General features: G+C 36.2%; 1 protein-coding gene across 50 annotated transcripts in view; it reads right to left on the bottom strand.

Moving 5' to 3' along the window:
* The window catches only part of PTPRD (protein tyrosine phosphatase receptor type D), a 2,083,106-nt gene that overhangs the window by 173,996 nt on the left and 1,882,824 nt on the right, over nucleotides 1-26,286 (bottom strand). For 32 of the 50 annotated variants that reach the window (XM_070248859.1, XM_070248858.1, XM_070248860.1 and 29 more), the window contains 5 exons: nucleotides 15,554-15,742; nucleotides 13,566-13,583; nucleotides 11,856-11,966; nucleotides 8,195-8,464; nucleotides 4,605-5,186 (listed from right to left, as the gene is read on the bottom strand). In XM_070248859.1, the coding sequence (XP_070104960.1) occupies nucleotides 4,605-5,186; nucleotides 8,195-8,464; nucleotides 11,856-11,966; nucleotides 13,566-13,583; nucleotides 15,554-15,742 (1,170 nt within the window). The remainder of the gene's footprint in view (nucleotides 1-4,604; nucleotides 5,187-8,194; nucleotides 8,465-11,855; nucleotides 11,967-13,565; nucleotides 13,584-15,553; nucleotides 15,743-26,286) is intronic. The other 18 variants (XM_070248854.1, XM_070248852.1, XM_070248848.1 and 15 more) reach the window with 1 other exon arrangement.

Consider the following 26,286-nt stretch of genomic DNA (forward strand, 5'->3'; position numbering starts at 1 on the left):
TAGATGTGAATGGAGAAAATGAAAGTAGAAATACAAATTTTTCTTTAAAATTATATTTAAGAAATCTTTATATTCTGTAAAGTGGTGTCAATGTTAAATCCTTCTTCTTGGTTACTTATTTAATGTTCACAAAAGAACAGAAATATGAGCTATGAATTCCCTAAAATAAGACTACGATCCCATTGATAAATGTAAAGTATTCGAGTAGTAACATTATGGTACTCTCTATAAATATCTGAAGGCAACTCAAAGACAGACAATAGAGAATGAATAAGAAATGAAAGAAAAACTGGCATGTCATGTCAAATGATGAGAATATTAGAAGATCAATATTTGAATAAAATTTAGGGAACATCTCTAAAGAGAAAAAGGTTAGTACATATTAAATGGCTAAACAACAATTTTACCTAGCTACATTATAAATATGAAATATTACCAAAGAGACTAGAAAACCCATTATTGCTAAAATATCTAGTACTTCAATACGGTATGTATTTTAAAATGTGTTTATCTAGCTTATTGATAAATGATAACAACGACAATAAAAGCAACAGCCAGAATTATAGCGGCAGTAAAACAAACATAACAAAATTCAAAACAAGGAGTCTGAATTGTAAGTGCCACAAATACATCATCGACAAAATAAGTACTTAATACACAAGCATCTGCACAAATCTTTCAACTGTGATTAAATATCAATAAGAAAAAGTTAAATTTTATTATAGTTGTATTTACATCCAGAGTTCCCTTACTCATTGCTAAAACTATTTAGAGAAAGCGTTTAAATTGGGCTCATAATTTTGGCTATTGGAATGTCTTTTTCTAGTTAGCTTATATAGGCGTATTGACATATACCAATAAAATGATTGATGAAGTTCTGGAAACCTAGAGCACAATGTCTTTAAATGTCATAATTTTATATTATAACAATTTTGCAAAACCCAGAATTTGCAGTAGAATTAGCTTCTTCAAAATGTTTGGAGTTGATACTCTCAATAGTATTTATTTAGTAAAGGTATATAATTCTTTTCATTCCAAAGATCCACAGAATTAAGGTATATGCATATAAATCAGTAGACTTTCCCAAGAATCTATCAAATGCATAGAAGAATTAGAGGTCAGATATGTTTTCTAAAGAAAGTTCAGAAAAAAGACACACATTAGGATTTCACAGATTTAGAATGCTTACAATTAGCATAAACATCAAGCAACATTTATTTTAGTGCATTAGTTTAAGACATAATTTATTACACTTCCTCATCAGAGTTTTATTTACACTTCTTCTGTAATGTAAAGTCAGCCTATGACCTTATAATAATTATCTATACAAGAAACCTATGTAAGAAGGCAACCTTCCTGAATATTTCCTAATAGTGCAGGTTTTTCCCAGCACAATATAAATTCTTCCCTTGCCAATGGCCATATATTCCACATATTTTCAAGGAGAACTCATTGCAAGTGACCATAATGCCAGAAGTTAAAGCTATGGGAAACTTGGAAGATTAACTCATACTTCTAGAAAATAATCATCTTAACCAAAATCTTTTCACATTTAAAACTATTTAAAGATTAATATTTTCAATTGTACTAACATATGCAATTAAGGAGAAATATTATTGAGTACAAAACAGATCATATTTTTACTTAATTTTCAGAAATATACAAATTTACATCAACCCTTCATTTGCATTAATACGTGTGACAGTAATGTTAGATAAGATCAAAACTGGTAACTTCACTCTTAAACTCATTTTGTTACTAAATACTATTTCTTTGGAGTGTGATTTTAAACAAAAATAGGTACGTCAGTATCAACGGATTAAAGATAATAAAATGAAATGAACACTTTTCAGATATAGAAGATAAAAACATATCTCTGTCTATAGAAAATTAAAATATACTTGAGAAACTCATACATATTATTGATTAGTAAATTTTTGCAGGTTTGGAAAAGATAAAATTGAAGTGAAAATAAGCATATACTTAAATTTTATACAATCTCTCTAAAAGAATATTTCAAAATGGTTTTATGTTTTTACCTTGTAACGATCCTAAGAATTAGATAGTCAGCAACGAGAAAAAGGAGCAGCTCAGCATTAATTATATCAGAACTAACATCATTGTATTTGGCAGGTGTCCACTAACATCAAATGGCCTTTGTTAATTAAGCCTAGAGAATAGATCAAATCATTGCGCTATTTTGGAAGGTTTTCTTAGCCTATCGATCTTGGCAGGCACAAGTCATTATGTCATTATATATCTTCTCAATCAATGGGTATTAAAAGTACAGCTATTATGGAACATTCTTGGAAATATCTTAATGTAAAAAAAGCCAAACAGAGATCAGGAACAATTATTCTAATACATCTGTGACCCATTCATCCAGATTTTTCTAAATGCATAGGCCTTGAATCACATTAGCTCAATTGCTCCTGTCACAATACTACCTTCACTGAATTATCATTTATGTTACACTATGTCCCCTGGTAATATAAAAAATCAAAATATGACCTATTTAAACATCAGTTCTATATCTTTCAATAAACTGTGACTGAAGGCGTTGCTGTCTGTCATTCCATGTTCTGAATACAAGGATTCTCATGATTCCCAAAGATTCTTATGTTCTGGCTGAATTTAGTTCCAGGAATCATTTAATTTCTCAGACAGATAAATCCTCCCACCATCAGAAAAGTGAGTTATAAAATACTGTAGATGTCTTTGCTTTAATTTGTGGTTAGAAAACTTAGAACCAAATTTCTTGATCGAGCATAATGACCTTTTATGAAAAAAGGTATTTCTTCCTCTTCTTTCAGATAAACGTTTTTTTCATATCTAACAGGTTTCATGTACTTTTGTACTGGGATAATCTAAGAGCCACCTCACATATCTCAGAAGTAAATTATATATAATTCTTAAATATGCCTTCTTAAGACATGAATAAATGTACACTTTGTTTCCTGCCTCTATTCATTTATTGAGCACTTAGGCACAAAAATCTTAACAGGCACTAAAACTATGATATTAGCAAATCATTAATTTGAAAGATAATGGTGCTTAAAAGTATCTAGGGTGCCTAGATTTAAATTCAACTGTCTAACTCAGTAGCCTTATGACCCAGAGCAAGTTCCTAAATCTTTTTATCTTCTTTGATCCTTATTTTACTTATTGGCAAATGGGATAATTCCACATCTACCTAATTGGGCAGTAAGAATTAATATATGCAAAGGTCATAGCACAATGCCCCGCATACACTAGCTGCTATCATTATTATGTATACTTATGAAGTTATAAAATGTTCCCATCCATTATTTAATCTATATCCCTGTTATGGGTTGAAGTGTGTTTCAGAAGAACACAAGCTTCACAGATTTCTACATTTTCCAGTGAGAAATTTTTATGGAAAAATTAATCTAGAGTGTTTTTCTGCATAATAATACAGCAAATAAATACAGCAGAACAGGAAAAGCCAAGTAGGAAAGAAATATGAATGGTTTTTAATGTAACTATGGTAAAACATATTTTTATAGTTTCCTTTCATACAATTTATTAGAGAAAATAATAAATCCATGAACAAACCACTAAGAACCAAATAGTAATATGAAAATAAAATAAAGCCAGGCAGGCTGTAAACATGTTCTGAGATTTCTAGTAGTCCAGGGCAAAGAGGTAAACACTCACAGTCATGACTGAGAAAGCCCATGACACGAGAACAAGTCAGTGGTTAAACGTAGGTTTATCTACTCTGATACCTGAGAAAATTCATGAATTCATTCCCAAGATTAGCAATGAGTTACACATATGGATATAGATAATGTCTCCAACAATATGGTTCTTATGTAGGTTCCCCACAAACCAAAGGCATGTTGCTAAAGCACTCACAGGTTAATGTAAGTCTACGAGGCACCGACACAATAAGGTTTCGAATGAATGGCTCTCAGACAGTCAAGAACAAAGTTTAGAAGAAAGCTCCTATGATATATTCCCAACCCAAGGCAAAACTGATCACTTGGAATCAAAGACCAGAGAGGTATAATATCCTCTCATGAAAATAAAATCCCCTGGCAGGGCCAAGTTTTTCTTTATAAAATAGTTTGGCATCTACTGTAAGACCCAGTAAAATAGATGAATCAGGCCCCAAAGTTTGATCTTAGATCTTGGTAACTGTCTTTCTTCATCCCCTGAGGCCACAGAAAGAAAAAAACTCAAAAAGCCATTAGAAGACTATTTTTAAGTAAGTAGCCTCCTAGCAAATATAAGCCATTTAAATATCTGAAGCCTCCTGACAAATGGTTTTATTTTTAACCTTATCTTGAACCATCCAATCTTTCACAGATTAAGTTTTTGACAATACTCTATCAGAGTAGCTAGTATAAAGAAGCACGGTTCTTCTATTCTCAAAATGCTACACGGAGGACACATTCATCCATCTTGCGCAGAAAAGTCTTCCAGCCATTTGGATACAAATTTAAAAGTAAGGATGTTACATACATCCTTTTGCTTAAAATTGTTCTTTAGTCTTTCAGGGTCCATGTTTTTGCCCTTCCCATCTCTTAGGACCAAACTCTCCCCCTCCTGCCCTACTCCCCATCTAGAATCAGACTTACCTCCTGTCTGAGTGATAACTTGTATGTCACTTGAAAGAGGACCATCTCCAATTGAGGTAAAAGCCAGGACTTTGACAGAATATGTTTTCTGGGGCACTAAGTTGCCAATGGTAGTGATTTGGCTGTCAGCTACATTGTGTTTCATCCAGTTGTTGACGTGCTGAGTGGGATCCATTGTATAATAAACTCTGTATCCCTGGATCTGTCCATTTGGCTCCTCAGGTTCCTTCCACTGTACCAAAATGGTGGTTGAGCTCAACATGCGCGCCTGGACATCTCTTGGGGCACTGGATGGCGCTTGCTCTGAGGTCTGCGTTAGCACAGGCTCACTGGGAGGGCCCCGCCCAATGTTATTGACAGCAACAACCCTGAATTCATAATCCGAGTAGGGACTTAGTCCAGCGACACTGTAGCGTGTGGTCGCCACCCCATCAATTTCTTTGTAAGGTTCCTCAGAATTTTTAGGTTTATGCTGAATGATATAGTAAGAGACAGGCTCAGGGTTCCCAGAGTCCCATGTCAGTGTGATGCTTGTAGCTGTGCTCTCAGTCACTACAGGAGTTCCTGGAGGTTTGGGTAAGGCTTGGGGGGAGAAAAGAAAAGGCAGTGACTATCCATCATCTCTAAGATGCTATATAAGAATCTATAAACTCTACAACTGGAATAACGGAATTATATATCAACTGAAGATTTAATTAGATGAAGTTATAGCAAAGGATAGTTTTCTAAGTGATCAGGAAGTACTGTAAGACATGTTTAGGTGACACAAATCTCATTTTACTAGAAGGGCATTATACTGTTCTATTTGGGGGCTTGTATCCAAATCCACCACTTATTAGCCATGTGATCCTGCATGCTTTGCTTAACTTCCCTTTGCTTTAGTTTTCTCATGAGAAAAATGGGAAAAACTGCATTACTGGAGTTGTACAGTTGGCTAACTGTAATTCATGAACTTGCCTGAAGATTAATGAGCTAATCCAGTAATGCTCTTAGAAGGTATCTGGTACCCTCAAAAAACATTAGTTGCAATTACTACTATTATTATGACCCAAAGCTTGGCCAATTAGTCCCTTGCTTCAAGAAATAAAGATATAATTAAATACCAATAAACACTGAAAAGAATAAAATTTGGAATATATTGAAATGGCATTACATTACTGTGGAGGAATAGCATTCAGGCTGTTTTCCAGTTTTATGACATAGGTAACGTTACTATAATTTTCTTACAAATAATCTAAGCAAGAATTTTAAGATAAGAAAGAATAATTTCAAATTCATGTTTTTTACTTAATATTAAAACAATACTGAAGGAACTAAATGAAATCATATTCGCAAACCACTTTTTAAAGTAATTTATTATCATTATATGTATTCTATATTCAACTTCAGTAATATCTGAGATTATAGCTACATGATAAACATGTGCAATTAAATCCATCTTCCAGAGAACCAATTCTTTCCTTTCAGCCAAAGAATGCAACTCAAAATGCTACCAATGAGGAATACAAACCATCTACATTGGTCGTTTCATATTTAAGTGTCTTACCCTGGACAAGGACTCTGAAAGGTAGTGGTATTAGGGTAGAAAGGAGAATTCAACTAGCAAACGTTTTAGAGAAAACTCAGAAGGTAACACTCATATAATCAGCCCCTTAGTTCACTTTTTTCCTCATCAACATAAAGGCAAAAAGTCCAATACTCCTTAAAATGGCAGCTTTTCAAGAGTAGCAAACTTGCACTCGATTGCTACTGTATCCCCAAGACCTAGAACATTGCCTGGCACTCAGCAGGCTTTTAATAAGTACTGTTAAATGACTAACTGAATGAGTGAGTCCGTACTTTCTCCTCTCTCTCCTCAAGCTCCTTTTTTCATTTTGATTCACTTTTTGCCTTCAAGATTCACCTTTTAGCATTATTTATTTATTTTTGAGTTGCAGCTGGTAGGGAAGTGGCAAGAGTCCGGAAAACAAAGATAAGAAGTTGAACAAGATATTCGTTTAATGTGACTCCTGCTTTTGAATTCCTGAAAGTTTTCAGAAAACCTTCAAATATTTAAAGCTGAAATGGTTATTAGGAGAGAGAAGATTCAATATTTGCATATTACTCTACTGTGGAATGATAATATTTGGCCAAGGGTTTTACTGAAAATAATAATAAAAAAGACATTTGTTTAAATACTCTGGCCTGGCATTTTTCAAGGAAGTGGGTGATCCAAATTTTCCCTGGATGTCTTTCTAAATTTTTTTTTTTTTTTGAGGAAGATTAGCCCTGAGCTAACATCTACCACCAATCCTCCCCTTTTTGCTGATGAAGACTGGCCCTAAGCTAACATCCGTGCCCATCTTCCTCTACTTTATATGTGGGAGGCCTGCCACCGTTTGGCTTGCCAAGTGGTGCGTAAGTCCACATCTGGGATCCCAACCAGTGAACCCTGGGACACTGAAGCGGAACGTGCGAATTTAACTGCTGCACCACCGGGCCGGCCACTTTCTGAATTTTTAAGGCAAGTAAAAATATTGTTAATTAAAGGTGTGTTTACTGATATCTGGCAGACTATTCGCTTCTCTAAGTCATATTTACCGTACAGTATGGGGTTTTTGTCTGTAACGTATGGATAATTATAAATATGCTTAATGCAGTTAAGAATATGCAATACAACACTACTATTTTAAATGATTAAATGTTGACAATGGTGTACACCTTTGTTCTCATATCACATTATTGGTTTTATAGGACATATATTTGATACATATGCTTGATTGGAGATATGACACTGATTATAACATGTATGTTGCATTTTTTAGGATCCTACTTCCTAGACAGGGAAGATCATTTGTGTTCATTTTGCAATAGTTTCAGACATTTGTAGAAACCTAAAGTAACCCTCAGTCTGACCTATAGGGCAAATCTCTTTTTAAGTTCTATAAACACTGGGTGAAAACAACTGGAAACTTCACATGTTTACTTTTTTTCTTTGATTTCAAAAATATCTATGGAATAAAGTAGTCTGGTTATATTTAGTAATCTTATTTTAAGAAAAGAATATGTCTTGAGCACTTCACCTATACAAGGTGAGAGATAAAACTAAAACAGAATATAATGCCACTTGCATTTTGATTTTTAATGGTAGGACCCATCAAAAGTTTAAAACATCTATAATCAGATCATATTAATCTCAGTTCTTTCCTTTTCATTTTTCTCCCTTTGTCTTCAGAGATTTTGAGCATTTACTTACACTTACTTGTATTTTTCTATCATGTGACTCTTAGTAAGGTTCTGGATTAATATAAAACCTGATGCATCAGTCCTACCATAATGGTTGACCGTATCTAGCACTCCTCATTCTGCCTGGTTAGTAGCCTGGGCCCAGGTTCTTGTTAAACATTTTGCTGATTATTGCTGCTTAGGCTGCTGATACTTTTAATAGAATCTGCCTACCTAGATATGTGTCTCTTATATGATATCATAGATATGATTAAACTATGACAGAAACACTGAATAATGAATTGATTCATTCTAGAATTCTAAGAATAGACTTTGTAGAGGCATTAGTCAGGTGACTTGTGTGTACCCGAACCCTCTGTGCTTACCTTTGACAGTGATCTGTGCTATTGCTTCAATGACACCCAGTGTCGACATCGCAACACAGGTGTAATTTGCTGACTGTCTTACATCATTGAGTTCTAGGACATTTCTTCCTATTGGCATATCATCTTCAGGTGTCAGATCTTCTGCCCCCAACATCCACTTCACATAAGGCATTGGTGACCCCACGGCCACACAGGTGATATTAACACTTCCACCTGGCATGATTTCATGATTAGTGGGTGGGATAGAGAACCTTGGTGGGACGCGGCGAACTGGAACAAAACACAAGGGAAGATGATAAAATATACAAGGCAAAAAAAAGTGGCTTGTTAAACACATGACATGCACTGTACAGACACAATTAAACAATTGAAACATATTGTGGATTGTCCAAAAAGAAAACAAAGAAAAACTGTGGATAATACAGACCATACAAGTATGGTATGTGTATACACAGAAAAGATTTCTTAAGTTTAGTCACTGATATCTTAGACACATTCATACAAAAGTTGATTCAGACCTACAAGGGCCCCACAAAAAAATAAAAACTATCTACAAACTAACAATACACAAACATCATGCATAAGATAAACACAAAAATATATACATGCATGCATACAACAATGATTCTATGCATGCATGTATATGCAGAAAAGGGGGCTGGAAGGTCACCAGCAGGTTTCAGTTGAGTATCAAAACCAACTTCAGTGCTGTGCACTTCCAGTTGATGTGAATGTATGTGTGGGGCCACACTATCACATCCCAGCCCTGGAGAACATCATCTAGAGTACACTGAAAGTGCAATTTATTTGCTTTCAGACTCAAAGTAGATGCAGCCTCAAGACCTCACACTAACACTGAAACAAACACAAAAATATATACACATATTGATTTACAGTCACAGAAGAGGAAACAAAGTCAATGCCAGTAGAGATACTGGATTGGGTCATGCAAGGCATGCACAAGATGAAGTCTCAAGGCCCATGCTTTGGACAATGGGAGAATGGCTGGAATCCAAGGCAACAATGACAGCAGAAGAAATAACAGGGTAGAACTAAACACAGAGGGAGGAGGTAAAGTACAGTGATTGAGACAGGGATTTAGAGAATAATAGAGTTGAAAGTCAGAAGATATTAGATTAAGCTAGGTTGTCAAAGGTAGGGATTGCAAATTCAGGAAGGGAGCTGGCTATTTCACATTCAGGATTCCATTCAGTCCACATTTAATGTAAAATAACATAAATGACAACAACAAAATCTAGTAAGAAGCTTTTTATGCCTATGACATTCACACCGAGGGACACTGGATCTAAAACTTACAGTGGGACACGACATTAAGAGGTCATATTAAAACAACACAACACAGAAAAAATTACCAAGCAATTACAGTTCAGTGTTCCTGCTTTAGATAATCTGCATGTTTATGTGTGTTTAAGTACATGTGTCTTGGACATGATACAAGGAGAGGGTAAGAGACAAATAGGTTTCTTCTTGGGCTTTTATTGGCAAAACATTACACCATGAGTATTTTAGATCAAGAGGTAATCATTAGGAGCATACCTTAAATACGGATCATAAAGTCATTTTTTTAATTATAAATACATTAATAAACAAACAACCTCATATCCCCCAGAAGACGATAAGTAAATAATTCTGTCTGTAAACTTTTTGGTTGTACTTAAGGTTGAGATAAACCTCTGCTGATTAGAGAGGGCTCGCTGTGATGGCCTCACAGGTGAATGATAGGCATAGGAGAAGTAAAGAGAGAGCTAAGCATGCCTCCTGCAGCCAGTTCACAGGTTACACAAAGCAAGCAGGAGCCGGTGGAGACTCTGAGGTGTCAAAGAACAGATCAAGAAAAATGGAGGAGAGTTTAGTCTTCATGCTTGGGATTAGGGGAGCAACTTGAGAAAGTCATTCTGTGGGCAGCAGGCATCCTCATAAGACAGAAATTAAAGGTGGGGCAGGAGATAGGAAGAGTGGAGCAGGAAGGAAAGCAGGAACACTGACCAAGTTCACTGGATCTGAGAGAGTTAAGTGTTACCAGTTACCATGCACCCAGGTACATTCTCTCCCATCATGCACCACAGTTAGATACCACCAGCAAGCACCGGAAGCCATGGCCAGGGCATTCTCTGCTAAAACATACCATTAACCAAAAGAAGACCACAATGCAGCTACATTCATTTCATTTGTATTCTTTGTTATTGGTTTAATTAATAGTTTTGTAAGGTGGGTAAAAAGTAAAAAACACACCAACCTTCTCGCAGCTCTGAGGGATGTAGGGGGTTTGATGCAGAACACAATGAAATGAGGAAAGGAGAAAAACAAGGGAAACACAGAGAGAGTAAAAAGGCCATATCAAGGCTTTCAACCGCTACTTGAACATCTTTATTTGCTCTAGTTCATCCTTCCTACCTCAGCTGAGAAAGTTAGCAGTACCTCATGGATTAACATGGTATTAGAAACAATAGCTAGCATCATTTTGAAATTTTTCCATTGAAAAGGTACACATGCCTCATGCAGCAAAGGAGGTCACCATTGTGAGAGAAAGGATCAAGGGGCTTTCAAAGAATTTGGAGAAGAAATGTGTTTCTTCATATTCTCCCACCCCAGACTCCAGAGAAAGACAGGAGAGAAAAAGATCCCCATGGAGATGAAATTAACTTGAAAAAAAAATTTCAAAATCAAGCTAGGTATTTTCCTAAGGAAATTCATCCTATTGTACCTTAAAGCCTTCACATCTTTTCTCTCTCCCCATCCCCGCCCACACCTTTTGTGGTTATTCACAGACATGTAGACCAGGAATAAGAGTGTTTCCACTGGACAAAAAACCTACAGGAACCGGCTTTGAGGATTCTGGGGAAGAAGAAATACTTTTTTCTCTTTGCAATGAAAGGTATAGCCATTTATAAGCTCAGAATTTAATTATTTCTATTACTTTATGAGAAAATACATATGCTCATAATTCATTCTTCTCCCAAGGAGTAATATCATTTTTAAAAATGCAATCAGTGTTCCATGGCAATAGAAAGATTAAGCTTTTCAGAAAGTCAATAATTAAAAAAAAAAAGTGTGTATATATATATATGCGTAGGCATATGCACACAATACTATGTGTTTATAAACAGCAAAGTATAAAAATAAGGAAGAAAATAATATGCTATTTGCATGTAGCACCTTATTATTATTCTTTTAAGTTAGCAGCTTTATCCTTACAGCACCACAGCAGAGGTCTTGAAGACATAGACACCTTTATGCTTGGCGTTGCACAGAAAACTGATTAGTAGCACACCAAGCAATTATTTCAGAATTTCATAAGAAAATAGAAGAGAAAGAGCAACAGAAAAAAGGAGGGAAAGAAGAAAATCTCAAACAAATGCAAAGCACAGTTCAATCAATGCAGTAAAAGTAGAAATTAAAATGTACAAATGCAACTATACTTACAAACTTCAAGCCTCAGGATAGATTTTAATCAGAAGTTGTCAATTTTTTTTAAACACCACATTAAAAATTGTTAACGCTCTATTCACTAAAATGCTTCAGCTACTGCAACTATTAGCAAATCAGCTGGTTAAATACTGACATAACAACACAGACCCTGTGGGTATCTCAACTCCCCCTGAGCCTGAATGGAGAGACACCAGGGTTATGTCATTCCTACCTCTGACATATAAATTCGCAGGGGCAGAATAGCGAGTGCCCGCGCTGTTGGTGGCAACACACTCATATTTCCCTTGGTCAGATTCTTCACTCTGTTCGATCTGAAGGGCGCCTGTATGGATAATAAAATATATTGCCAAAGAGATGGTAAGAGAAGGCTTTCACGGTTCAGAAAGCTAAACCTCTTAACAATATGAAAAGCCCTGCAAAGCGAAGGTCCACTCAACGTCGATTCAATTTCTTGCTAAGGTGCACAGACAGAAGATGATGCGATGAGAAAAACATACAGAGATTATTTATTTTGTTTACATCATCAATGCTAGCATAAGAAAACAATCTCTCTTTTCCCAAGCAAGACTTCTAGTCATAATTAACACTCTTATTTCCTAGACTAATAAAATGAAGATGGGTGAGACTGCTTCAAGGAAGTATGGCTTTTAAATAAAACAAAAGATTAATTTTTGGTTTGGTTTTGTTTTGTTTCATTTTGGTATCAAAAGTGGCGCAAAAGATAGGCACGCTCAAAAAAACCAGGACGGGTTTTCAAGAAAGTCTTCTGCTGAAGAAAGCCAAAAATACGCAGCGAGTACAAAAAGGCTGCACAAAGCAAAAAAAATAAAATTAGTCATTAGATATTATGAAAATATTACTTAAAGAAATAAAACTCCCTTTAAGACATGCAGATTTTTAAGAAAAGAAAGACAGTATGCCACGACTTACAATCATTTATTACATTTGCTGAAAAACAAAGAGTAGTTGAATTAGAAGGTTTTAAAAAAGTTAAAAAGAACGGCCTATGCCAGCGAGTAAGAGCCAACCAACCACTGCTTGAGGACCTTGATTCGGATCCCCTAAGACACCCATCAAAATCCACCAGTGGGATTAGCAGTGTGGTGTCACAAGACCCCCAGAAAAATACAAAACAAGAATTATAAAAGAAACGAACACTGAGGCAAAGTATGAAAAACCAGCAATATCACATACCACCAAGAATACTGAGCACCTTTTGTTTCCATAGCCAGGACAGAAGATCCAAAAATCCAGAGGCGAGTAATCCAAGAAAAAAAGAAGTGGGGGAAAAAAGCATTGCTGTCAGGTCGTAGGCGAGTGGGATCGGGTAGAAAGGGGAGTCATTCTTTGACTTTTAAGACTTTAAAGAGAAAAAAGAACTGAAGAGCAAAAGCAAAAACCTTTTGAAAGATAAAGACAAAAAGGAGACGTTCCAGGCTGTCTTCTGCATGTCTGCCACTGTTCTCCAGACCATCTTGGCTTTGGTCCAGAACAAGAACAGCTAAGGAAGAAAAAAATGATCTTTTTTTTTTCTCCGGTTGGACAAAAAAAAAAGGAAAAAAAGAAGAAAAAAAAGAAAAAAAGGAAAAAGGAAGAAGAAGAAAAGGAAAAAAAGAGGGACAGATGGTACGCTGTGACTGGTCTGTGGTCTAAAGACCCGGATATGCTTTCTTTGAAGCATATCACAACTGAAAGAATCATTTTCAGAAAGAAAGAAATGAACAAAACAAGGAGAAAAAGAAAAAGGAAAGGAAAGTTCACAACATGAGAGTCACCGATCATAACCAAACAGTACAAAGGGAAAAAATAAAGATGATGGACATTATCGGAATGCTTTTGAGAACAGGACAAAGATGAGAGTGATGAAAGGACAGAGAGAATGAGTAAGATCATTCTGTGAACGTTAGTTCAGCACTCTTACCTCTTATTGGTGTACCACCTGGGTGGATAATATGAATGCAAATAAGATTAGAAAGAAGAAGCATTAGTACGAGAAGAAGGAGGCTAGGGCTGGGGAGAAGAATTAAATTAGATTTACAGAATTAAATAAGGTCGTAAAAGAAACTTGATTTACACTACTGGTAAAACAGGAATATATTAGATAGAATTATTAGATCGTAAAAGCAAGTTGCATTATACCACAGAGGGCAAAGACCACAATAGGCAGCATTGCCTTTCTCAGAGAAGCAACTGAGTTCTCAGGTCTGGGGTCATATAGGGTTATATCTTATATGCCTCATATTCTTAAAAAAACTAAACAATATTTTTTAAAGACATAGTTTAGGAAAATACTGGCTAATCTATTTAAGTATATATATAGATATGCATATATATATATACTGTTATAGAAAACACTAATGACTAACTAGAAACAAACACTGTTGATTGGATAGCTTATGCTACTTACTAAGCTACATTCATGTGATATCACTTGTGTACTATTTTATTTTTCTATACAGTGTTCTTACAATAACAGTTCTGTGAATGTGTGCGTGTGCGCGCCACTAAGGAGATCTGGTGTCTACACTGACAGTTAGTAAAATGCATGCCATGCATTTTATTAATAATAATAATAATAATAATATTCTGAATATGGAAATTAGTGGGGGTGAAGTGCGCTTCAGAACTAAGCACTTACCAATAGATTCTGGAGATTTAAATACGGAGAGAAGAAAGACAGCATAAAAATATTATTATATTCCTTATAATTTGGTACAAATTTTTCAGAGTTAAAGCTTTATATACTAAATCATCTATGTTACATGTGAATAATTAATTCTTTATTTACAATAACATAATGCTAATCTACACAATTCTGCTGACAACAAGCAAAAGAGGCAGTTAACAAGACGCTTTAACATCACAGGACAGGTCAAAAGCTGAGAATTCTGGGAAGACAGGCAGTTAAACAACTTAGAATTCTATATCAATATTACTACCAATGTCAAAGTAAACAGCTTATTAGTATACGTCCCTGTGAAATTACCTAGGGACAGGCTCTAAAACGTAAGAAGTTTAGAATTATCTCTATTTTTAATCTAAAGAGAGCAAAGGAATAAACTTGGGGTGAGGATGGGAGAGGGAGAAAAAGGCAACGGGGAGGGTGGGAGAGAAAGAGAGAGAGAGAGAGAAGCAAAGGCTGGAGTCTACACCAAGAGCAGACTTCTGTAGATCCAGTCACTGGAGGGTTCAAAAATCTTTAGTGTGGGCGCACACTACTGTGGCTAACGTGTAGAAAATGCTCACTCATAATATAACAATGACATTAATAAAAATCCCCTCCTTTCACTGGTACCTTGTAAAGGACTTCATAAAAAATACATCGGTTACTCATGAGATAACATTTCTGTGTTTTATGTATTAGTAAAAAGAAAGCAGACGTGACCAAACTTACTAAACTTTGGTACTGTGATGAGTTCAAATGTAGAAAAGACACAGAAAACAAACTTTAATAAAATTGAATCATTTTACATTTTAGTGTTTCACATGAACATTTTGGTTTTTAATGGATATAACCATTGGAACTCCTTTGCAAGATCTGAATGAAGTCCAATGTTGAAATAAATTTGTTTCAAAAGAAAACAGAGAAAGAAGAAAGAAAGAGGAGAAAATGGATCCATCAAATACTGCGGAAAAGCAGTAAATTAAAAAATTATCAAAAATACAGTCACAGCAGTGAGCAATGTGGATTAAACAGAAGCTGCAAAACACACAGAGAGAAGGAGAAAGACAGACTCTGAAACAGGCTATGACATCACAAACATGGACAACACATTAAATAACAGAGAAAGAGAAGAGGGAGAAAAATCAATACCTAAAAGTTAAAAATAAATAAAATAAAAATAAAAATAAAGAGAGAAGCTAAAAAAAATTCTCTAGGAGTTAGTGGAAACAGTGACAAGACCCTACCTGATCGTAACTGCTTAATACGGCCATTGTTGTTGCTTGTGTCGACGGGTAAGAAATCTTTAAACCAAGTGATTTCTGGATCCGGATTCCCACTGGCTGCACAAAGCATGGTGGCAGTGCGTGTACGCTCCACCACCTTCAACTGTGGGCCCATGTCAATGGTAGGGAAGCCCCTGGGAATTTGATCCTCTGCAAGACAAAAGGTGATACGAACATTATGTTAAGTCAGACGCCCAAGATTCAAGAGATATTTCCAGTTAATCTTTCCCATTACCTTATTCAGCATTTGTTGAGAAAATAACACAAATTGGGCTGCACTGCACTATTAGATTAGGGTACAATCACAATGTTGTTCTTGGCCAGAAGAGCGTAAAGTCTAAGTAAGAGGACAATAGCCGAACAAATGAAACCAGTGGACAATTAGCCATTAATGATTAGGCAGCTAGTGACTAAAGTTTTTTTAGTCAGTTATTAATCGTAGCTTTTATGTGTTAACCCACCCATTGTTAGCTGTGCTGGTTAGGCAAAATATATCTGACTCCCACTAGGTTCCTCATAGATAAAAACCCTGATGCTTGGGTCACCATGGTAAATGATGCTTGAGTTGTTTTTTATGAACTGAATTAGCTCCTTTCCGGTTCAGACCGGTTGAGACCACCAATGTACCAACTAGGCCTGAGCAGGTACCAACAGGTGAGCTCCTGACATCAAGGAGCCAAAAACTCCACCCTCAGCTCATGTTAACGCCACCATTTTGGGAACGTGTGTCCTTTGAAGAGCCATGAAGCTTGACTACGGTGGCAGAGATCATCAATTACCTCACTTGTCCTCACCTCCGCTTTATCCCCACATTTCAGGCTACCTGATCCTCTACCTCATAAATATCCCTAGTCCCCATTTTTGGGGAAGTGGATTTAAGATTTATTCTCCCATCTCCTTGCTTGGCTGCTTTATGAACACTTTCTCTACTGCAAACTCATCGTTTCAATGATTGGCTTCTCATGCAAGGGGCAAAACGAACCTGGTTCAGTAACACAAAAGAGCTCAGTTGTGTGGTAAAGACCATGAGGAAGGGATGAGCCAAGTTCTCTGGGAGCACAGAGGGAGAAGTAATTATAGAACATGTGCCTGAGGTCAGTGAGCATCAAGAGGAAGCTCTGAAATGGGCCTTTTGGAACTAGTTTTGGCCCAAAAGATGGGAACATCACAAGTACAGTCATTGAGGCAGGAAACCTGTCACTGAGGGAAAACCATGGGATCTAGCAGGGCTAGCTTGGAGAGTACATTGGGAGTAAGCTGATTAGCTGGACTAAGCTGTCTGTATTCAACCCTGATACGTTTTTCTTGTAACTTTTAAGCAAAATTCTATATCTTCTCACACAAGCGTAAGGTTCACCCTGAATGAATTTTTTTCTAGGAAGTTTCAACTAATCAGAAAATTGTCTGTGTTTCCCTTACAAAAGAAGAATAAAAACAACTCAAAAAAAACCCACAAAAGCATATATTCCTTAGGTTAAGAAAGTATTTTCTCCCATTCCAACGGTCTGCACCACTTCCAGTCATTTCAAAGATGGAATTTCTAAATTTTGAATCTTCAACTCATCCAAAGTTCACTTCTCCCTTTCCCACATCAAAATTGTCCCAGAGCCTAGTTCTTGAGAAACTGAAGTCCTCTTAAATCCCCAAGCATGACCCACATTGATAACCCACATTGCTAGCTCTTCCAGTCAGCATTAAAAAGGTATATTCTATTCAAACACTGAAGGAATGTTATATGGGTGATAATTATCCAAATTAGAACTTAGTTGTTTGTTTGAAGACCAAATCATTTTAACTTCCAGCTGTGCCTGTGCTAATTTAATCAACACTCTCATGACCTCTGAAGAAGTTTCATCAGCCACCAATTCCAAAATAACTCAAAATCACAAACACTAGTGAGCCAAACATTAGAAATCATCAGACAGATCACCTAGCTTCTCCTTGGATGTCTCCTACGATTTCTGTTATGATCCCTGTCAGTCTTGCTGAAGTCTAAGTGAGGTATAATTTCTAGAGAAAAGGCTCCATTGTGATGCCTCCACTGTGCTGTCAGTCCAATCTACGTGTTCTCCACTGTCTCGCCTCTATAGTTTATGGGGTAAACTCAATCTCCTAAATCTGGTTAGCAAAGTCCTTTTAAGTCAGGCCCCATTTTTCTCAGCCTCTCATGAATGACTTCCCTATAGGAAACTTTTCTTCTGCCCACAATGAAATTCTCACCATTCCCCAGACAAATCCACTGTCCATTGACTACTCTATGTCTTTAGAAAGCATGCAGCCAAAATCACCTTCTCTGTAAAGCTTTTGCAAACTCTCTCAATTATATTAATCTTTTCCTCCTCAGATCTACCATGGTAGTGAATATCTAAATCCACTGTCTTAGACTTTTTGTTTTTGTTTTTGTTTGAGAAAGATTAGCCCTGAGCTAACCCCTGCCACCAATCCTCCTCTTTTTGCTGAGGAAGATTGGCCTGAGCTAACATCCATGCCCATCTTCCTCTGTCTTTTATATGTGAGACACTTGCCACAGCATGGCCTGGTAAGCATTGTGTAGGTCCGTACCTGGGATCCAAACCAGCTAACCTTGGGCCACCGAAGCAGAGTACATGAACTTAAGTGCTACGCCACTGGGCTGGCCCCCACTGTCTTGTGCTTTTCAATTATCGTCAGTTTATCCATGAGTTCCTTCATGTCTCATTTCTATCCAAATATCTTGCTATCAAGCTAGTTCGGATTGACAGATTTTAAGAGAACCTCCAGTGATCCCCAAGCCTAAGTATGAATATATCCTAATGATTAAAAAGAAGGTTTTCTACTACACCAAATAGGAAACTACTTCTGGTAGAGAGTTGATCACAGGAATAATTAAGGACTAGAGAGAGAGAGAGATTTCGAATGTGAATAGTCAAAGAACGTCAAAATACTACCAAAGAATACAGCTCCCAAGAAAGGGAAAGTGCCCTAAACAACAAGTCCAGGTTTTTGTAAAAGAAAATTGAGGGGCTAGTAGGGAAAAAGTGTGGACTCTGGCTCTTCCATTGAGAGACTTATGAAAGACCAAAAGAAGTTCTTGAGGCAAGGTGAGTTTGACACCTGGATTCACTAGAAAATATTTTCCTGTCCCATCAGCTGATTAAGGCTGAAGACTAAAAAAATTACAAAAAATTGTTAATTTCATTTTACTTAAGTTGGAAGACATGACTCTTTTGAAGAAGTAGTAATGCATTCTGTTTATTTGAATGCTTACACATTGTCAGCCGAGCAGAGGTCTACAGTGGACAAGTGTCAGAAGAGACAGTGGATGATAAGGAAATTTCAAGATGATTTTTCAGGGCTCCAAGGGAATGATAAAAATTACAGATCAGATAAAAGAGTATTTTGCAAATCACGCTATGCTAATTTTAATAATCTATTCCACTTGAATTTTATCCAGTTGTGCTTTATGGCTTTAAAGGTTTTGTCAATGTATTTACATCTATAGTGTAGTTCCAATCTTATTTAGGAAAAAAAAAAAAGCAGAAAGATCAATAGCCATTGTACCACACAGATTATATTATTAAACATCTCACTTGGCAGCTATTGACATAAAATGCTTCAAAGGATAAAAATAATTTACTTCAAGTGCTCCAAAGTCAACTATACTGCTTTAGTCACCTAGAAATGAGTTTCTAAAACAGCTCTTAAAGTTTGTTGTTATTAATTTCCATATTAAAAGAAACTAACACAGGTTAATAAAAAAAATCCCCTTGGGATTCTTTTCTGTATTTCCCTGGGCAGTCTATCTCCCCCTGGGCATTTAACTACTAGTTACAGTAGAATGCATTAACATTGCGGTACTACTCATTACTTTTCTACAAGTTCATCTCTCTGAAGAACCAAGCCAATATTCAGCACCCATCAGGGGTAAGTGTCAAAGACTTAAGATTGTTGAGTCACTTACTGAAAACTCTTACCAAAGAAATCTAGAATTAATAACCATTTATAAGAAATGAAGTCCTTACCTTGGGGAGAAATGACAAAATTGACTTGTGCCCTACCGAAAGCCGGTGAATACATTTGCATGACCTTTCTTTTCCTTTTGGCTCATAAAGAGCACTCTAGAGCCCCCTTTTCATATACACAAGTGCACAACAAAGATAATCTTTCTTGCATACTAATCGGACATAGAATGTAAAGAGCACTCCTTTCTTATTTTTAATAGGGGTAATTAAATTCTATCTATCCCACTTCTGTACAGAACCTCTTTGAATGCACTTTCTTCATTAAATTTTCATGAGAAACATCACAATGTAACAGATTCAAATAGCCAGAGCTCTTACACGTTGACAGTTGTGGCTTGTTTCCAATTTGACTGTCAGGTATTTGGCAATAAAACTCAGTATTCAACATAAAACGAACTGTAGAAATAATGAAATTTCTAATAGGAATGCTTATCTCAGTGGGCGTAGTTTAGAAGATGCTAATTGCTTTTTTTTCAACCTCTACATTTACTACTGATTTATAGAAAACTGCCTTGGCTATTTGATAACATCAATTTTGACAGCTCATCAAATATGTGGTACCAGGAACTTGGGGGGAAAAAATCAATACGCTTTATACCTTAACCACATATACTTTTCCAGGAAAAAGCAGCTTCAAAAATTAACAAATTGTCAATATGTCAGTAGCTTTAAACTTTTGCATGAGGTGAAAAGAAAAACATTTTGTCCTATTCATTAATGTGCTCATTAAGCTTTAAAGTGCCTTACTTATCACTGTTCCATATTAATATTCAATCATGCAGAATTAGCTACTAATTCATCAACAATTTAAATCAGACTTGACCTTCACAAAGCCATTTGGTCTGTCACTTTGAGAGGCCATTAAAGGGCAGATTACTACATCCTTGTGCTTAGTGAATCATAGAAGTCACACATATTTTGTTTGGAATGGCAGCTATAACAGACCTAGAAACACAGCACACTCTTTGATTCTGTTTGGTGTCTTAATGAAACATGCTGATGTGAAACTTACACTTCCATTAAGGAAGAGAAAAATGAACATCAGCCTTCTCCAGAATAAACTTCCCATTGCTATAGAACTTCTGTCAATAACCCCTGACCTACTCAGGACTTGAAAGGAACGCATGGAGAAAATAGTCTGACATTGTTTTGTAGGGAGTCATGCTTTAGATATCCGTGAATGATCAAGTAAGAGCTTTTGCATAATTTGCTCAGCTAAGCTACTTTCTTTGTCCATCCATAAACAATTTTAATCATGCCTTTACTTTCACTCCAATTCCGCAAACACTGAATCTCTTATTTGACAGGAAACCACTAAACTAAATTGCCTGCTAGGCCACAACCTTCTTCCAAGGTGGCCCTGAGCAGTTCCTCTCACCTAATCTTACTGGGATTCTGAGTGAATTCAATCAAGATGGTGCTTGGACTCTGATCCCAAATGATGTAAAGATGTTTTCAACGAAGAACTCTGCCACGGTGCCACATCCCAATTTTTCAGACTTATAGCAAATATGTTTATGAAAAAAAATCATGTTAATTACATCAACAGTACGCTTTTCTAAAAGCAGGATTAGATTTGGCAAGTATACCTGGTCATTTAGGTATTATTGACGATATAGAAGTTTCGCTGAGAATAGCAGTGCAATAGCGCAAAATCAGAATCTGGAGGAAGAGATAAGTGGTTTTTTTCTCAGAGAACCCATCCCCCTGAATCACTTTTCTGAGGACCAAACAGTTCATAGTGGCTCCTCTTTAAAAGCTCCCAACTGGTGCTATCAATAAACCCCTTATTGCAGTCAATGCACAAGCTTGAACTCATAAGCTCAAGGAGGGCAGGGGCTACATGTTATTTCTGTTTAACCATCACAGTGTTCAATAAACACTGGCAATTAGACATGTTTAGGAAATCTTGGCAACCTTTTCAGCACTCATTCATGTGGCATCTCTGAATTCCTACAGGGCTTACTTACTGCCACTCAAACAGTTAATCATTCTTTAATTGTTCTGTGGCTATACATTTGGTCTCCTCAATTTGAATATAAGTCTAAGAGGGAAAAACTATCTTTTACAGTGTCTTAAGTAGTATTAGACTTATAGACTCACAAAAATCGTGAATGACTGTTTATTTTTACAATGATAAGTTTTATTTAATTATCAAACGATTCTCATTGGTTGAGAAGTGTAATTTAGGCCTAGTTCCTTCTCTACTTTAGTCCAGTTGCTGCACTAGAAACACACAACTCAGTTCCTGCTTTTCTCATTTTAGAGGAGGGCTTCCCTCCTATACTGGTTGTGAGCTTCTACAGGTCAAAACTGCAACCACATAACAAAACATTACATATATACACAATGAAACTCAAAAGAACACAATAAAATATTGTTATACTCTATTATCCTATCTTTAGAATAATGGAATTCTTGCTGTTCAAAACAATGATAAAACCAAAGTGAATCATTCAGTTGTATGCTGAGGCAAACACTCTGGGTCTTCTTTCACTGACGGGAGCAAAGATTTCTCCATGGCTGGATATCTTAAAGATCTAGGCATGCGTGATGCAATCTTACAGAAGCACAAATGATATATATATTTTTTTTTTTTTGATGGATGAAAGGACTGTGTAAGGGAAGTTTTTATTAACATAAGAAAGTCAGATGTTAGATGGATAATATGAAGAATATTTTCTTAAATAAAAGTGTTCGATCTTTCCATCATATTGAAGGCATCCTCATCCGTGAGAGGAACAGTACTAATCAAGGCAACATAAATTCAGTGAGTTTTTGTATCTAAGAAAAAGCAAAAATTCTCCTGGAAAATTTAAATATACTGATCTTAATGTGGTCAGATAAGAAAGCATGGTCATATTTATGAAAGTTGCAAAAATATTAAAAGAAAAACTGCTTTTGAACTATTAGTTTAAAAAATCTACCAGATAGTCAATAGATGGCATCATTCATTTTACAGATATTTATTAAAGGCCTCCATTGTGCCAGGACCAGGCCAGGCAGTGGGTATGAAGTAATCTAAAGAATTTCTATATTGTTGTTATTTACTTGCATCTGCAGGATAATTGGATTCTTCGGGAGTAATAAAAGTACCCAGCTCATAGATGGGAGGGTCAAATGAGATAATGCATTAAATGTGCCTACTGCTGCCTACCACTAGTGCCTGGCCTCTAGTAAAATATTAGCATATATGTACTTACTCTATCACAAGCTCCCACAAGAGATTTAAAAAGAACAGAGGCATGTGACTCTATGGGTTGACATAACAAGAGCCACAGCAATAAATTGTAAATGGAAAAACATTGTACACAAATCACAAAAAACAAGGATTATCTAGACATGCAAGTGGATTTACAGGGCAGTATCTGTGCCAAGTAACCTCTTCAAAGCTCATAAAAGCCCTCAATTCTCCCTTTAAACAAGATTTTAGGCTCTTTGATTAATCAACAGCACAGATAAAACAAATCCATACTGTAACATGATTTGTTTCCACAAAACAAACTTAAAAAATAGCTGTAAGTATTTGGGACAGCAAAGCTTTGTTGTGAATGATTGAAAACACTGAAACCATTTGAGCCTTATTAGGGTTCTTGAGGCAGGCGAGGGTGGTATCATAATTGCCATTTTCTGCAGACACAAAACAAAGACTCAGCAAAATTAAGTTACTCATTCAAGGTCATACATAGAGCAAAAATAAAAGAATCTTTTAACTCTATATTTGTTGCATTTTTACTCCAACATGTTTTCTCTATGCCAATTGCTGTTCTTTGAATAAATATTCATCATGAACAGTGATAAAACTCGTAATCAAAGTCAATCCATAATGGAAGGCAAATGAAAATAATACTAATACTTGGTCAACTTTTACTTTTATTTTTTAAACACAAAGGCCTAGAGACTAAACTTCCATGGGATGTAATAATTTTAAAACACTCTGCTCTACAAAAACAAGCCACCTTTTGATACTGATCAATTGGCTTCTCATTTGTTGAGCACTGGTTCCAAGTAGAAACAGAATTCTGCCATATGTACTAGCCAGGAAAATGTGGATAAGAAATGAAAGATTGTGAAAAGGCCGATAAATATCAAATAATTTCCCTAGAGAGCTCAAATTCAGGACTGTGCCTATGTCTTTAATCCTTATGTAATTTCTATTTAATTATCTAGGCAGGGCTAAAAATGGCAGGACTTCTGCTTTGAGCAGACACCAACAGACAGTACACAGACCAGAGAACTAGAGATAAGTAGACTCAGCTTATCAACTATATGACCTTAGGCCACACAGGGGCCTCCTCTGTAACATGGGACCTATCATGATTACCTCAAATAGATTCGTGTGGGAGAGGAGACAGATTAGTGTCCCACAGTGGGAAAGCTGAGGGTTTAGTGGTTGGAGTATTTGCTACTTTGTTGAATAGCAAATGAGTTTTCAAGTCATTATCTTTCAGAATAAACCACACTATCAGGCTACAAACAAGAACCATTTCTTTCCAGAATACAGTCTCTGAAGGGGGGGGGGGGGAACATTTATTATTCTTTTCTTAAAGAAACCAGTGTAAATAAAGCTTTTATTTTCACCATTCCAGATGGCAGCAGGGTATAATTTGCACTGTTTTGACATCATGACCGTATTATTCAAAATCAATCTTCCTGCAAGTGAATTGAATGAGGGACTGAAAACAGAAAAAGAAAAAGAAAAGAAATAAAAAGTGAAATTAACGTTTTCCAGCAAAGTTGGGCTCCTGGGCCATTATCAAAATGATATGCATATGAATGGAATTGAAAAAAATTATACAAATAAAGGGGTTTCTAATTATAAGTCAAAGGCTACTCTAAGTCAGAAAGAAATTACCTAAAGTGGGAGAAAGCTGTCAGTTAATAAATAACATTCCAAATGGAATATTTAATAAATATAAGTTCTGGCCCCCAAAAAGTAATTATGAACGGGATAGAATGAATTTTTAGTCCAAGATCCTCTTTGTAAGTTACTAAGTAGAGATGGTAGGCTTGTCTTAATATGGGTATATATCAATCAGAGAAGCTTTTAGTTCAGAGCGGATTTTGGTATCTTTTAAGGGCAGTTACTGGATACAAGAGTTTCCAAAGATTTCTCATAGAATTATGCCGTGCAAGAACAGAAAATTGGACATTGATAAGCTGATAGGATCCTCATTAATAGCTACTAAAAATTCAGCATACTAACCAGCTGCCCACAGAGCATTCCAGAGCAAAGCTCCATCTTCTGAAATATTCTTTATATGTTGAGGAGGTTGTAAGGCATTCTTGGCACAGAATAAAGCAACCTTGTTTAGAAGCAATGTATGTAACTATCCTACATATCACAGTGTAATGTCTACATAGCAGAACACAAACCCAGTTAGATTAAATCATCAGCTGGATGAGTGCAGTAGCTGCAATTTCACATTGCGATAAGTCAGTTAACCCCCTTTGTTATTAGCCTTTGGCTTTAGCAAATGATCACACTCTGCGATCCAACACTAAGTTCATTTAGGGAGGGGGGAAGGGAGTACACTCTCCTACCTAGCAATACTATTAACACCTGGATCTTTAAGTAAATTTTTAGGAATCAGGACTATGCTTTATTCCCTTCTCAGGAATGCAAATCTCACTACGATAAAATCCAGGGGCCAGGCTGGTAGTGCAGCAGTTAAGTTCGCACATTCTCTTTCGGCAGCGTGGGTTCACTGGTTTGGATCCCGGGGGTGGACCTACGCACAGCACCTCAAACCATGCTGTGGCAAGTGTCCCACATATAAAGTACAGGAAGATGGGCACGGATGTTAGCTCAGGGCCAGGCTTCCTTAGCAAAAAGAGGAGGATTTGTGGCAGATGTTAGTTCAGGGCTAATCTTCCTCAAAAAAAAAAAAAAAGATAAAATCCAATAACCATCCACTTTCACAATTCTCACTGCTTTCTACTAATTTGACTTTACTAACAAGCAGGTGTAATGATACTCACCCAATACACTGCCCAAACTTTTGCCCTATTTTGAATATTAAAATAATTATATAAATTTATATTTAAATCATACTAAGATTTTTTAAGAAAAAAAGCAAAAGTGCACAATGAAAGCTGAAGTTAAAAAATTTAATTCCTGTTTTTGTAGAAATAGAGACAGAGACAGAAACAGTAAACACGGAAAGGGAATTGGGTTTGGCGCCTGCCTCCATTATTTGCTGGCTTTGTAAAAGTAAGGAATTCTAATGAGCTCAAATCAAATAAAGCAAAGGAAAACATTCATCTTGGCTGCTTCCCTGTATTGTGGTGAATGTAAATAAAAATAAATAAAATTTTATGCCATCAAATGTTATGTAAATAAGAAAATTAGAATGAACTGTGTGGTGTTAGATTGGAATTGGAGGTACTGGCATGAACTCATGGTTTTAAAAGTATACATATTGAATAGAAATGAATATAATTGTAAATGAGTGTACAGGCACACACACACACACACACACACACACATACACTCCTTATTTAAACTTACCAAACACACCTTCCCTAGCTGTATGAATTGAGAGAGGCCAGGAGAAGCTCTATTCAATAGCAATGGCCATACCTAGCATCCAGATCTTGGTTTCTAAATATGACTCTCTAGTAAATGGAAACAGAACTCCTTGGAGAAATGACTGATTCCATCCAGCACTGGTACAAGGAAAGTACAAGATG

Source organism: Equus caballus, chromosome 23 (assembly GCF_041296265.1).
Source record: "Equus caballus isolate H_3958 breed thoroughbred chromosome 23, TB-T2T, whole genome shotgun sequence".
Lineage (NCBI taxonomy): Eukaryota > Metazoa > Chordata > Mammalia > Perissodactyla > Equidae > Equus > Equus caballus.